At 37.2% G+C, this 16,265-nt stretch overlaps 1 protein-coding gene across 1 annotated transcript in view; it reads left to right on the top strand.

The window, feature by feature from the left end:
- Window positions 1–16,265, top strand: part of Dscam3 (Down syndrome cell adhesion molecule 3) — a 138,252-nt gene that overhangs the window by 98,419 nt on the left and 23,568 nt on the right. Inside the window, exons 14-19 of the mRNA XM_065221604.1 lie at window positions 6,820–7,302; window positions 7,361–7,577; window positions 7,636–8,010; window positions 11,102–11,712; window positions 11,770–11,931; window positions 11,995–12,141. Of these exons, the coding sequence (XP_065077676.1) occupies window positions 6,820–7,302; window positions 7,361–7,577; window positions 7,636–8,010; window positions 11,102–11,712; window positions 11,770–11,931; window positions 11,995–12,141 (1,995 nt within the window). The remainder of the gene's footprint in view (window positions 1–6,819; window positions 7,303–7,360; window positions 7,578–7,635; window positions 8,011–11,101; window positions 11,713–11,769; window positions 11,932–11,994; window positions 12,142–16,265) is intronic.

The following is a 16,265-nucleotide window of genomic DNA, read 5'->3' as shown; positions in this document are numbered from 1 at the left end:
GTTCATAGTGACTATGTGACTACTACTAGGTTTCAAAAAGGAAGCCCTGGGCTTATGTGGAAATATTATAAGTTGAGTTTTGGAAGCGTTGGGAGAAATCTTCCATTTTTGTAAATAAGAAGAGAAAATATCTAAACTTTTCTGAAGTCTGCTGCAAATAACACGAAGACTTCTTCCTTTAGCGGAAATGCCTGTGTCATCAGCGAACAAAGATTTGTGGCAACCCTGAGGCAAATCAGGGAGGTCCGAAGTGAAAATGTTATACAATATAGGCCCAAGAATGCTACCCTGAGGAACTCCTGCTCTAACAGGTAGTCGATTAGATTTGGAATTTTGATAATTTACCTGCAGAGTTCTGTCAGTTAAATAATTTTGAACTAATTTCATAATGTAAAGTGGAAAATTAAACTTTTTCAATTTAGCAATCAAACCTTCATGCCAAACACTGTCGAATGCTTTTTCTATGTCTAGAAGAGCAACTCCAGTTGAGTGGCCTTCAGATTTGTTTGAACGAATTAAATTGGTAACTCTCAAGAGTTGATGAGTAGTTGAATGCCCATGGCGAAATCCAAACTGCTCATCTGCAAAAATTGAGTTCGTATTGATGTGAAGCATCATTTTATTCAAAATTATTTTTTCAAAAAGTTTACTTATTGAAGAAAGCAAACTTATTGGACGGTAGCTAGAAGCTTCAGCTGGATTTTTATCCGGCTTCAAAATTGGAACAACTTTTGCATTTTTCCATTTATCAGGAAAGTATGCCAAATGGAAACATCTGTTAAATAATTTTACCAGGAAAGACAAGGTACTCTCTGGGAGTTTTTTGATGAGGATATAGAAAATTCCATCATCACCTGGAGCTTTCATATTTTGAAATTTTTTAGTTATAGACCTTACTTCGTCCAAATCAGACCCCCAGGAATCATCAAAAATATTTTCCCGAGAGAAAATATTCCGAAAATCAAGTTTCTGAGCTTTTTCCAAATTTGTGATCAAAATTTTACCACCTTCTTTAAGCGCTGGAATTGGCTTTTGAGGTTTTTTCAAAATTTTTGTGAGTTTCCAAAAGGGTTTGGAACTCGGGTCTAATTTAGAAACATTATTTTCAAAAGTTTTGTTCCTCAGGGCAGAGAATCGCTTTTTAATTTGTTTTTGCAAATCCCGCCAGATAACTTTCATGGCAGGATCGCGTGTTCTTTGAAATTGTCTCCTACGGACATTTTTAAGACGGATCAAGAGCTGAAGATCATCGTCTATTATAATTGAATCGAATTTAACCTCGCATTTTGGTACTGAGGCAGCTCTTGCTTCAACTATAGAAGTAGTCAGAGATTCAAGAGCATAATTAATTTCATCTTTGGTTTGCAAAGGAATGTTTGGATCGAAGTTATATTCCATAAATGTTCGATATTGCTCCCAATCAGCCCTATGGTAATTGAAAGTAGAGCTGTTGGGATTAGAAATTATTTCTTGAGATATTTCAAAAGTTACTGGAAGGTGATCAGAACCGAAGTCAGCATGGGTAACCAATTGGCTACAAAGTTGACATGAATCAGTTAAGACTAAATCAATAGTTGAGGGATTTCTTGCAGAAGAAAAGCATGTTGGACTGTTTGGATATTGAATAGTGTAATAACCTGCAGAACAATCATCAAACAGAATATTACCATTGGAATTGCTTTGAGCATTATTCCATGAGCGGTGTTTTGCATTAAAATCACCAATAATGAAGAATTTAGACCTATGACGGGTAAGTTTCTGGAGGTCACCCTTGAGAAAATTCTTTTGCTGGCCTACGCATTGGAATGGCAAATAGGCAGCTATAAACGTAAGTTGTCCAAATTTTGTTTCAACAGAAACTCCCAAAGTTTCAAAAACTTTGGTTTCAAATGAAGAAAGAATTTTATGCTTGATTCGTCTATGAATAATGATGGCAACGCCACCACAGGGTCCATCAAGACGATCATTTCTATAAATCAAGTAATTTGCGTCCTTCTTAACCTTATGGTCAGGTTTAAGGAACGTTTCAGTTATAACGGCAATATGCACGTTATGAACTCTCAAAAAATTAAATAGCTCGTCTTCATTATCTTTAAGAGATCGAGCATTCCAATTTAAAATGTTTAATGCTTTAAAATCCATTACTGAATTTTAAAGTCATGACAATATTATTAGCAAATTTTACTCCAGTTTGAATAGCATCAAACATGGAGTTAGATTTAAGCATATCAGAAATCATGTCAATTAATGAATTCTGTAAAAATTCCATTTTAGGGGCAGTAATGCTTCCTAAGTCAAAATTGTCAAAATTTCCGTTAGAACGTTGGTTAGTATTTTGATTTCTACCCACTGCAATAGCAGCATAGGTAGCTCCATTAACTCGCTGAACATTGTTAGCAGCGAGGGGAGTAGGTACAGATGAAACATTTGAAGCAGGGGTGATATTTGTACCTACGGGTACGAATGTAGAATTTGTTCCTCGCTGACCGTTGTTAACAGCAGAGGAATTTGTACCTGGTCGGAAACGTGGAGCGTTTCTTACCTGTCGGTTAGAACGAGATTGTAGGATCGCTTTGCGAGTCTTACATTCCCAAAAATTGGATTTGTGGTTTTCACCACAATTTGAACATTTAAATTTCTTAGGATCTTCCTTCACAGGACAGTCGTCCTTTGCGTGAGAGGAATCACCACAATTCATGCATTTAGCTGGCATGTAGCAATTTTTAGTTCCGTGACCCCATCCCTGGCACTTACGGCACTGAGTGAGGTTTTGGAAATTTCCTCCAGTCTTCCTGAAGTGTTCCCACTTCACTCGGACATGGAGCATAAGGCTAGCTTTTTCTAAGGCCTTAAGGTTGTTTAGTTCACTAGACTTGAAGTGAACTAAATAAAAATCATTAGAAATCCCGTTGCGCGAATCGCCAGGACGGGATTTCATTTTCATTTTGATTACTTGGAGTGGCACAACTCCAAGTAATTTTGCCAGTTCATCTTTGATCTGATCCAGGGATTCACCACTGGGCAGTCCTTTCATGACAACCTTGAACACACGTTCAGTTTTGGTGTCGTAAGTAAAAAATTTGTGCTTCTTCTCAGTAAGATACTTGAGAAGACATTTAAATCCGTCCAAGGTTTCAGCCAATACATGGCATTCACCCCGACGTCCAATTTGTAGTGAAAACTTAACTTTCACGAAATTCAAAAGTTCCATGCGAAGAGCATGGAAATCGGTAGTGGTTATCACAATAGGGGGAATCTTTTCCTTCTTGGCATTAAGCCGGGAAAGTTTACTAGAATTTTTCTTGGATGATGGATCATTCTCATCATCCGTGAGCAAATCAAATTGATTACTCAAATTAATTTCTTCAGAAGGGGGGTCAAGAGTTTGCCCCTTTCTTTTGCGTTTAGGCGCCATGGCGGCAGTAAATTTTTTATCCAAATCGACTTCCAAGCAGATTACTATAAGAATCTGAAGGATCGAAGAGGAATTTTCCAAATCGATATCCAAGAAGGATTACCTCGGGTAGGGTCCAAACAAGGATCGAAGAGGAATAAGAGGAGTTGAACAAAGTAGAAAATTTTTACAGGTTGAGCACTGAAAAGTGCGATTATGCGATTATCCAAATCGACTTCCAAGCAGATTACTATAAGAATCTGAAGGATCGAAGAAGAATTTTCCAAATCGATATCCAAGAAGGATTACCTCGGGTAGGGTCCAAACAAGGATCGAAGAGGAATAAGAGGAGTTGAACAAGGTAGAAATAGATCCGCACGGCAAGAGAGCACGATGCGGACTGAATAATCATTGAATGTAGTCTACACTGGTTTGACGAAATAAATGAATGAATAGAAGATTCGAAACGGTACACCCTTTAAGTAACATTGACAGATTCTCTTCGTCGACTTTCTCTTTGCATCCTCACGGCCATGTAAAGACATTCCCAGGTGTTTTCAGCACACAGATCGCTAAAAGAAGCTTTTATCTAGCATGACAAACACATAAAACACGGTTATATCAACAATCAATACGAAACTAACGATTTGAAATTGGCTCCCTACTTGACTAGCCTATTGGTCCCAAGCAAACGATTAGCGTACCCCATTCTAGTCGAAATTCTAGTACTACGCAATGTTTGTTTTGATTCGCTATGAAAGTTTGACAGATAAAATGAGGGGTTATTGGTTTTTCTTATGTTTCGAGGGGTGAATCGATTAGCTTGGGACCGAAGAGAGTACCAGAGCTGAGCCAAAAAGTTGAGCACGTTATTTCGGGACCTTCTAGTCTTAGAGTTACCTCTATGGTTATATGCTCAAGTTATTAACGAAAGAGAAAGTCGACGAAGAGAATCGATCAATGTTACTTAGGACCTAATGCAATGTTCAGCTTGATTTGCCACTACAAGTTTTGTTGCTGCAATGGCTGGCCGAGTGTCCCAGCCTTTTGCAGTCGGTACAATTATATACCCTCTGTACAAACAAGCGCATCGGAAAAAGCCTGGGGTGGGACGTGCTGTCAAATCAGCCTACTGATCATGCCTGTACATGACGATTGAGAACGACCCAAATTTGAGTTTAGTTAACTCATAATCGCCAAAAGTGCAGGAACGCAGCGATGAGTTAAATTTGTCTCATGGTTTCCTGTGGAAAACCTAAAAAATCTGCCGGAAAATGAGGAAATTGACGAAAATTTTATTCAGTCGCGGAGTAATACCAATAGACTGAGTGAATCCAATCTTTACTTTTCTCAAATCCGGGATTTTTTCCCTGGAAAAACCTGGGAAAACATGAGGCAAATTAACTCATCGCTGAGTTCCTGCATTTTTGGCGATTATGAGTGATCTAAACTCAAATTTGAGTCGTTCTCATTCGCCGTGTATGATATTGGTTCCAAATGTAAACAAACCCTGTAGGTTTCTTATGGCTTGTTTACGTTTGGAACCAGTTATGCGAGGTAGGCGACGATTGTTCGTATTTGATAGCCACCCCTTGGAAAAAGCATCAGTTTGATAACCCCTTGGAAAAAGCATCATCAACTTTGACAAAGTTTGGGAAAACTGAACCAACAAATTCCTCGACAGTCAGATTCGCGTCGGAGACCACACATTCTATCTCTACATCTCGAGAAGGGATGTAGATGTTATACCTAACAGTAAAAAGTGCGTGCCACATCATAATTCAGTGCTTCTACACGCAGTTTGAGAACACGTTCCACTAGGCTGCTTTTACTATTCAATAGCAAGGAAATCGAAAAAAAAACTATCATATTATACTTAAGCCGGTTTAGTCAATAACCGCATCAGGTAGATAGTCGTTTGCTGCTACTTGTGTGTGCAGACAATGGTGAAGTAGATAGTAATGACGATGATGGTGATGATGAACATTCAGCCAGTAGAGTTGGACACTTCAAAATAAAAGGGTTCACCGAATTTCGGTGCTTTTGAGACACGCACGCTAGTCACATGTGCACTGTGATGTGAAAAAAACCACGTGGGTGGAAAAAATTACAAGTAAAACTGAATATCTTGTGACGAGACCGGAACCTTGTTAACCGGCTCTGCGATCGATACGGAATGAAAGTGAACTACTTTGTTCAGTCACTAATAAACCCAAATAAGTCCATTGACTTTTACCATAGAGGTAACTCTAAGACTAGTAGCAACAATCAATACAAAACTAACGGTTTTAAATTGGCTCACTACTTGACTTGCCTATTGGTCCCAAGCAAACGATTAACGTGCCCCATTCTAGTCGAATTTCTAGTATTACACAATGTTTGTTTTGATTCGCTATGAAAGTTTGACAGATAAAATTAGGGGTTAGTGGAATTTCCTATGTTTCGAGGGGTGGATCGATTTTCTTGGGACCGAAGAGAGTACCAGAGCTGAGCCAAAAAGTTGAGCACGTTTCTTCGGAACCTTCTAGTCTTAGAGTTACCTCTATGCTAGTAGGTCCCGAAGAAACGTGCTCAATTTTTTGGCTCAGCTCTAGTACTATTTTCGGTCCCATGCTAATCGATGCACCTCTCGAAACATAGGAAAATCTACGAACCCCTCATTTTATCTGTCAAACTTTCATGGCGAATCAAAACAAACATAGTGTAGTACTAGAATTTCAACTAGAATTTCGACTGGAATGGGATACGTTAATCGATTTGCTTGGGACCAATAGGCTAGTCAAGTAGTGAGCCAATTTAAAATCGTTAGTTTCCACCGGTTGCTTTTACTGACTTTTTCGTCAAAATACTGCAAAAAGATACTGAAAAACTCAATTAAAAAAGTAAAGAATCAAATAAATTACTAAAAAAGGCAGAAATATTTACTGACCGGTACCGGTACGTTTTGACAGATCAAGGATTATGCGATTTACGGAGTTTCCAGTTAAAGCAAAAAATGCTAAAAACTCTAAAAAATTGCCAACTTTGATATTCCAAACTCTGTGTGTATAAACAATTACCGATCGAATGAAAGCTGTTGCATCACAATCTGTTGAGAGCTCGTAAAATGAAAACAATTTCAAACTGTTAGGTGAGAAAAGGATAGCCTCTGTTAGAATCTTTCCCTAGACACTTCTTTCAGAAGTATTTCCTTTTTTCACTGGAGCGTCGCTGTGCTCTTGTAGCTAAAAACAATGCGAGAAGGATAATAATACACAGAGCTATATAACAATATGAGGAAAGATTAACTCGACATGTGGAAGGTAGATTAATACATTTTCCGAACTGGCCTTATTTTTTTTTTATTTATTTACCTATCCTTTAAAACAAATCAAAAATACAATCTATAAAAAACACGCTCCTCAATGTAAGCATTTTATTTTCAGGTCCACCCGTAATCGAGCCTTTTTCGTTTCCTAAACATGTCAAGGTAGGCGGTAGAGCTCAGTTAACGTGTTCGGTATCGTCCGGCGACATTCCGATTTACTTTAGCTGGAAAAAAGATGACATGATGATTCAACCCGGTTTACAAGTTACAGAGAAAAAAGAAGAATTTTTTACATTACTGATTCTGAAAGAAATTTCGGCCAAACATAGTGGAAAATACACGTGTTTTGCTCTCAACGCTGCGGCACAAGTGAATTACACTGCCGAACTTCTTGTTCAAGTTCCTCCTACATGGAAACGGGAACCAAACGACTTATCTGTGATCTTGGGAAACACTATTTTAGTTCCATGTGATGCTGAAGGATTTCCCCAACCTCGTATAACATGGTTAAGGGATCAAGGGAAGATGTCTAAGCAATTCCATTCGATACCATCGAAAAACAACACTCTCAGTGTTAACTACGCAACGCCATCCGATGCTGGTATTTCACATTATATTAAGTTAAGGCAAAATCAATTTATTTCAGTGATAATTTGCAGGATATTACATGTGCGAGGCTTCAAATGGAGTCGGAACTGACCTTTCCAAAATCATTCACATTGATGTAAACGTAGCCGCTCATTTCGATATACCGGTGAAAAACATGACTTCACGACGTGGAGACACAATTACTCTAGAATGTTTAGCCTTAGGTGATGACCCTATTGATATCGTTTGGTCGCATATGGACTCTCGGATAGACTTCAATACTTATAGGTATATTAATTTCTAGTGATATTTGAAGTGATAATGCTTATGAAACATTTCATTTTAGGTATAGTATTGTTCAAATGAAAGTAGACAACGGTGTTCGCTCTCAATTATCTATAAGTCATACGGAAAGGTTTGATTCTGGAAAATATATATGTTCTGCGGATAATTCGTATGGAACTAGTGAACATGTGATACATCTTGCTGTGCAGGAAAGGCCTGACGCGCCATCTGATTTAGAAGTATTAGAAGTCGGAAGTAGAAGAATAAAACTATCTTGGAAACGGCCCTATGACGGAATGTGTCCAGTACTCAGCTATCTGGTCCAATACCAGCCGTTACGTATAGTTAAAGATTATGTTGGATCCAAATTAGAAACATCGTGGGAAAATCCATCCGTCGTTAATTTGACCCTATCTAAAATAAACGATGTGCAAAAGTAAGTAACTAACATTTCTACCGCAATTTAAAACTAACCAATGTAACTTCTCGTAACTAGTTTACTTTTTCTTCGTTTTACTGTATTCTACCTGTTATTATTATTGTTAATAGGGATTAGATCTAATTTCCGTCTTCTAAGCACATCCTGTCTTTTCTAACGGTTTTGAACATAAAAATTAAATATTTCTACTAAAGATGACTTCTAAATTATCTATCATATGGAACAGCGTAGGATTTGATAAAACGTCACAATGGCCTACAGGTTTTAATTTCGTACAAACACATTGAAACGCCATTGAATTTATTTCGTCTTGCGAATGAAGGCAAAAATGGAATGTTAAAATGGATTCGAAAGACCTTCAAAACTTGGCTTCTCGTTGCCATCTTGAAAATCATCAAGATCAATGACTCCGATTTCAAAATTTTTATGTGGGGGAATGTGTTCAATATGTCTAATTTATTAAACTGAATGACAAAACGGAAGTGACATTAAAGGAATCTTCATAGTGCATCGGAGAACTTCGTATCAGTTCAGGGAAAGTTTTAGATTTTCTTGAATATTCATAGATCTTCATGAACTTTAATAAAACTTCAGGGAATTTCATATAAGTTCAGGGAGATGCGTAGAAGTTTAGGAAACTTTCAAGAAGTGATGGACATTATTTAGGAGTTCTGCTAACTTTGTAGAAGCTTAGCAAACTTCAATTAACTTCGCAGTGGTTCTGTGAACTTTGTAGAAGTTCATCGTATTTTAAAGAAGCTTTGAACATTTTATAGAAGTTGAGTGACCTTTGGAGAGCTCCATCCAACTTTGAAGAAATTTAGCGAACTAACGAGAAATTAAGCGAATTTTGCATACATTTGAAGAACTTCCATGAAGTTCAAGGATTATTATTATTTTCTATAGTTACTTTTACGCTCTTGGGTTATTCGTGACTTGTCCGGGAGTGAGATTTGAACTCAGGACGCCGGGGTCGCTCCCTTCAAGGATTATTGTTTAACCTCATTCAGACATTTATAAAACATGTCTGAGGCGAACCAGCCAATGGCTGAAAGCCTTATAAATAAAGGAAAAAAATTCATGAAACTTTGTAGAGAGGTTCGTAGAAATTCATGAAACTTTAAAAAAAACGGGAAAACTCATGGATGTGGGAACGTTGTAGAAGTTTAGGTAAGTTTTTAGATGTTTGAGTAACTTTGTAGTAGTTACGGACTTGTAATTTATGAGAAAAATTTGTGAAACTTCACAGAAAATCAATCGAAAACGTAGAACCGCAGCGAATTCGGGAGAAGTGCTGCGAACTTTGCAGAAGTGCAGCGAATTCCGTAGCTATTCGAGGCACTTCGTCAAACTTCATAGAAATGCTGGGAATTTTTTAAAAGTTCAGAGACCGTCGTAAAACTTTGGCAAACTTAGTAGAAGCTCAGCCAGCTTCGTAAAAGTTCAGGGAATTTAGTTGCAGCTCAAAAAATTTCATAAAAGATCTGCAATCTTCTTAGAATTTCAGAGATCATTGTAACAGTTTGTCAAAGATTGTTAAATTTAAATTTTGTTTATTTAATAAGGTTTAGTGTCTCTAGTCAGTCTAGTCGATAAATTAATGTATGTAAGGTAGTCGGCAAAGTAGATCCTTCCGTAAAACTTTGAGATAAGGATTGTCTCGGAAGGCTGGGATGATTCGGGCTGGTTTGTCACAATGCGTTTCTCCGGGTGCACGCCTACGCGCGGGGCTCTCGCGGGCTCCCGTCTGTGAGTGTGTGTCCCGCGGGTCAATTCAGAACTAACATGGCTGAGGAACTCGTTTTGTGTTTTAAATTTAATCTCTGATACAAACTCCACTATATAAATATCAGAATAATACTTAAACCCGAAGTCTATTACGACCTTCTTCAATTGATGCATTAGTCATCGGTGTCAGTCCACTTCCTGTAAAAAAATCCAATGCTATATATAGACTGTTCCATCTGTTATAACATTTTGTCGAATACGGTGCACAGAAAAAAAAGTTGTTGAATATTACATCCAAACAGGTGCATGCACAGAGATCATTCCGCTGGTGGTGTAATATTAAGTTGTACGATGTACATCGATTTTGCGAACAAAATTACATCTATTGATGTAATATTGTATCTGCTTTTTGTTATTACATCATTATTTCATACATCAGCTTGAATTACGTTGATCGATATTATATTTTTTTTTTGCTGTGTGCTTACTTCCTGTTGAAACATGTCTTCAGTCAATAGGGGAGCTAGATCATTTTTATTTTTCGCTGTCTTTGAGTTGTTGTCGACGCCGACACTCAATCGATTTATCATTTACGTAGGGGGAAATGGTGTAAAACACGCAGTGGGTTAATATGACCAACAGAATTTTTCATGGGCTCTTCAAACAAAGTTTGATAGGTTCTCATCCAGAACTACTGATCTATAATTTAGCGAATTTTTCAGATGCATTGCTGCTTCAAAAGTATTTGAAAAAAGGTCGATGGTCATTAGGCTGTCCCATTTTCAGCAATATTCTCAAATTCTCTCCATCCATAATTTGTTTTCTGTATGCCTCAGTAGTCTTTGTGCATAAAATAATCAGCTCATTTGCTTAACACAGGATCTGGCCCAAACCACTTTTGTGAAGGAATGGCTTTTTGGCTATTTTTTCACTTTCATCGGTATTTTTGGTATTGTTTTATTAGGGTAGATTGTTAGAATGCACGAACAAAATTATAAAAAGAAAAGTTTTCCGTCTTGCGCCAAAATTTACATGCAAGATCCCGCATATTCGGTGCCAAAACTATACAAAATCAATTTGTACAACTAAACTACCTTGCTGGGGCTCAGGGGACAATGAAATTGAACTTTCGTCCGAATGGTTGCACAACTTGTAATTTTGATGATATTTAAGCGATAAACGATTCACTTGCTGCGAAATTGTTCGAAGATTAGCTTGCATGAAAGTTGCGCCACTAATTTTAGTCATAGTACGCCTGATGAAATTTTACTCCGCTGACTGAATGTTAAGTCTCGCATGACTTAAAAAGAGTTAAACTGACTATAATAAAACAAAAACAAACATATTTCATCATTCACAGCACTGATAGTTCTGCCCGAGACCAAGCTTATGTTATCGGACTTCATCCAGCAACTCAGTACATGATAAGGATGTTAGCCATTAACGAGATTGAAAGCTCATCCTTTACCAATCCCATAGTGGTAAAAACTCAAGAAGAAGCACCCGCTGAACCACCAAGCAACCTGAAAATAAAACCTGGTGGTAGAAGTGAATTGATTGTAACGTGGAATATTCCTAATAAAAACTCATGGAATGGAGAACTTCTTGGATATACAATAAGTTGCGTTGAAGAGAAACAAAATATTAACTACATAGGTGACAACAACACAACAAACTTAACGTTCTCTGCAAATGGCTGGGCCACTACAAAAATGTCAATTTCAAATTTAAAGAAGTTTACCAGATATGCAGTTAAGATACGAACATTCAATACTATGTCTGCAAGTCCATGGAGCCCAATTACGTATGGTACTACTTTAGAGGACATTCCAGAAGCTCCCCCTCAAAATGTTACATGTAAAAGTTTATCATCTCAAAGTATCAAAATTGTATGGCATGAGCCACAGCTTCAATTCCATAACGGAGTATTACAAGGATACAAGGTGTTATTCCGACCATTGGCTAGAAATAGTAGGTATGAAATATTTGCAAACTGCTCAAATTTCATGTCGGAATTCTCAATTTCAGATGAGTTTTTGCTTCCATATGAAATTAAAAGGACATCAAACTTGGAAACGTATCTGCACGCTCTTATGAAAGCAACGAATTATTCAATTCAAGTTCTCAGCTTTACACTATCAGGCGATGGACTCTCAAGTGCTCCAGTTTACTGCACCACCGAGGAAGATGGTAACAGATTGCTTAATATTGTCGTTATTGCTGTAATTCATGCATATATTTGTACATTTTTAGTTCCAGATCATCCTGGTGGAATCAAAGCCTTGACCTTAACTGCAGATTCTATCTTAGTGTCCTGGTTAAAACCACAACATGCAAACGGTGTTATTTCACATTATACAATATTCAGTAAAGAGAACGGAAAAATAGGACTACCAAAAAGTAAGTAATATGTACAACACTTTTTATAAGATTTGAGATAATAATAGGGAAGATGTACCCTATATAAAATATCTGGTTTCCCATCACAACTGTAGGAAAACCACTATTACTGGAACACGTACTCTATTTAATTTTGTTGTTGTCCGTTGAGTTAAAGTGCAGTTCATACTTGTGCCTTAACACATCACGTAAATATGTTAGGTTTCACAGGGTTTCACCCTTTTTATGAACTTTAAGATGTTTGTAGGATCGCAGTCGTATATTTACAAACCAAAGGATGTGGCATTGCAACAGTTGAAATGTTGTTTGTAGGAAAATAGTTCGAGATCATTTAAAAACGCTATCTCGTCTCCACTTCCCTACGCATAGAGCATCAGCAGTGATGGATCGCTTTTTTTGGGGATTTTTCATTACTTTTTATTGTAGAATGCTAACGTAAAGTCCAGGTTAATTTTCAGTAAACCCATCGTAAAAAAATAGTTTAATGCTATTAATCTCCCTATGAAAATGCAAAATATGTGTTTTCACTGAAGAGCGCTCTCGAGTGCGCCTGCAGTGAAAACACAAAGTGTGGCTCTGCGATACAGAAATTTTGAATTTTGATAGGGATATTAATAGCACTAAGCTATTTTTTTAAGATTGGTTGCCTGAAAACAAATTTGGATATCACGCCGCCTTGTCAAAACACCGCATGGTACCGCACGCCGTTCAAAAATATTACTCTTACTTCTTCCCGGCTCGACACTGCGTCGTGCTAAAGTTTTTTGGTGCACACCGTACGGCACTGTGCCAGGTATCTTGCTTCTGTAAAGTGGGGTTGATGAGTGTGATGATTTTGATTGCGTGAGAAAGTGAAGGAGGGGAGATTTTTTGATTTTTCACACACACGTAAAAGAGAAACACTGTTGGAGTTAAGATAGTGTCCCGGCTCAGAGATAGTCGTCAACGCCAATAGACTGATGATTGTAGGACGGATCTCTCTCTCTAACATATAACTACCAAGCATTGATGAGAAAGAGACTTGGTCATCCACTGGTTATGTAAATATGCGTCTCATAATCGGAAGATGCACCGTTTTGAAATCAATGATAAGATATCAGGCATAACATTTGATAACGGCACAAAAGCATTTGTAAACAAACTTTCTAAGGCCCTTTACACGCGAACCAGAGTACGCCCACGCAAACCAACGACATCATCGGATAGGGGAAACTATCATCGTTCCGAAAGTGGTATTGGTTTGCGTGGGTGTACTTTGGTTCGCGTGTAAAGAGCCTTAGAGAGTTTGTTTACAAATGCTTTTGTGCCGTTATCAAATGTTATGCCTGATATACATTTGATAAGGAACAATTAAACAAAAAAGGGTGCTTGTTTTTCCTGAATTTTGCTTGACGTATTGCACATTTACGTTACTTAACGCAAGCTTCTCTTGTACTGTTGGCCTGTTGCCACTTCCTGTCAAGTTGACATTAATAGACAGGTCGATCGATGTGATCTGAGCATATTAAATTTAATCCGTTCTGACGAAATGAAACTAAGGCGTTAAATACCGTCATTACTTTCTGGATTTTTTCAAACGCATATTTCTCAAAACTATTAATGGGAAATATGTCATTTAATATGTCATTCGACGGAGAATTTATCCGTAAAATTTTTGGTGTATAGTGCAAATAGTGAAAATAGTTAAACAATTAAGAAATTTAACGAACAAAATAGGAAAATTTCACGAACCAACCAGAAGAGCGGACGGATGGGAAAAATCTATATTCTCTCGCATAGATATCACTTTCCAGCCCATGTGTAAATTTGCCTCCAACAGCGCTTTCTAGCAAGACGGTCGATCTAAGCGCAGCTCAGTGATACCTCCATAATACAGGAAGAGGAAGAGCAGCGGAAATGTTCGTCCACAAAAGTCAAATTGCCTTCACCATCATCAGTTCCAGCCAGTGTGGTTAGTTCTACGGGATTATCCGTAAACCTACGGATTTTTAGATTTACTACGGATCTATGGACCGACCATAAAATTCTACGGATTTTTCAGATTTTTTGGGATTTTTTTTTAGTGCCGAAGAAATTCTACGGGTTTTAAACAATTTGGCTCAACCACCGCTCATCACTTTAAATTTTCTTTTGGAATGACTGTTTTTGGAAAATAGTCGTTAAGGGGAAGCTTGCCGGCCCGAAAATAAAAAAATATTTTCGGTAAATTTTTATTTCTTTAAAAATATTGGGAAAAAATATCAAAAATCAAAGAAAATCAGTTTGTTCCTTAGATTTTTGTCAAAAATTGCATGTAAATTTTTTTCTATCTCATCATGAAAAAAAAAATTGGACTCTCAGCAAAACCGAAAAGTTGATGTTTTGTGGTTTTTTGAGTCCAACTTTATGCCATAATGACTTATAAAAAATGTTTTTGAACGTGAATTTTCTTTGAAAAATTAAAAAATATGTGATTTTCTTAAAATTTTGATATCTTTTTCCAATATTTTTAGAAAAATCAAAACGTAATTATTTTTTTCGGAGCGGTGAACTTCCCCTTAAATTGCAAAACTTGCGCAATGGAAACAAATGTACCTAGGGTAAATGACGGCTACGGCAAAACCTTATTTTATTATCGTCAGAGGGGTACAAACAATATCATTGTGTTTCAGAGTATCTATTGGCCAAATTTGAGTGCTCTAGGACTTTTTTTTTACCTCCTGACGATAATAGGTTAAGGTATTGCCTAAGCCGACATTTCCCGTATCTACGAATCGTACTCCATGAAAAGGTAGTAACACTGGTTCCAGCCCTAGTTCCCGATAGTAGAGCATGTCGGAGCTCGGTGATAACAATAGGTGCAGAAGTGTGGTTTACATCTCACTGCAGCCTGAAAAATTATCGAGAAAATCTACCCAAGAAAAATCCACGTAAACACTCGAACTTGACCTTACCGAAAATCCTTAAAAATTGTTTATAATCCCTGCTAAACTTTAACTGAAATGGTTATAGAACTTTACATGAACATTTATGTGGTAAAGTTTTAACCTTATGTATTATGGTTTTTTTTTAAGTGAACCGTACAAATAATGGGTTGTTAAGAACCGTTACCATTCCCATAGAGAGTGACGACACTCACGCTAGTATACTGCCGTTATACGCATAAGAGTCCCACGGTGCATAAGGATTGCATAGAACATGGGACAGTTATGCGTATAACGGCAGTATAATGCGTGCAGTATTATCTAGACATTTTTGACGTTTAATCGTCTTTCTCTATCCAGCACAGGATGAATGGATGTTTTGTTTGGTTTGTTTTCCCACTAATCTGTTTCTCTCTTGCTCGCACTTCTTCAGTTTAAATGGTGCATTAGTGTGCGCCGATTAAACGTCATGCTCTATGCTCTAGCGTTCATACTCATAAGGGTCTAACTACGATGATCGATTTTCTTAATTTCTCAACGGGTTTGCTCTAACTGTTGGTATCAATATCATTTGAAATATAAGTTTTAAACAACTAAAAGAACTAAGCACAAAAACATTTGTACCAACTAATCGTGATCCTACGTCAACCTTCCGTTTGTGCATCTAGGCACAGGTTCATCTACTTTTTAAATTTGATTTTTTCTTCGAGGTCATCACTGATTAGCCACAAACATATAAAGGGTTCAATTTAATGGTCGTTAGAGGACTCTAGGCATCATTGAAATATCATTGCATTTCAAGCACAATTGCCACAGAATCACCCTAATAAAATTTGTATGGTTATTTTGCTTAACGAAGTGTTCAGGGTATCATCCAAACCATTTGTGGAATAGTTCAATCATTTGGGTTATTGTTCGGGCATGAATTTTTTTTTTATTACACAGCAAAAAAATAATTTTGATATCACGTCAAAGTGGATGCACTACAATCATGTCGAAAATATGGTGTAATATTACTTGCTAAAAAGGACAAAATTATCATTAATACAATGCATGAACTGACATTACGCTGCTTTTACTGCATTTGTTTATTTATGTGGTCATAAAAATTACATGAAATTTTCGACATGATTGTAGTGCATCCACTTTGATGTGATATCAAAATTATTTTTTTGCTGTGTAGGGCAGGCATACCAAAAGTACCGCCTCATGACAGTATTC

Source organism: Ochlerotatus camptorhynchus, unplaced genomic scaffold, assembly GCF_037179485.1.
Source record: "Ochlerotatus camptorhynchus isolate MF236.1 unplaced genomic scaffold, CSIRO-AGI_Acam_v1.1 ptg000145l, whole genome shotgun sequence".
Classification (NCBI taxonomy): Eukaryota; Metazoa; Arthropoda; class Insecta; order Diptera; family Culicidae; genus Ochlerotatus; species Ochlerotatus camptorhynchus.
Note: the sequence above shows the minus strand (reverse complement) of the source record. Positions and strands in the feature narration are given on the sequence as shown.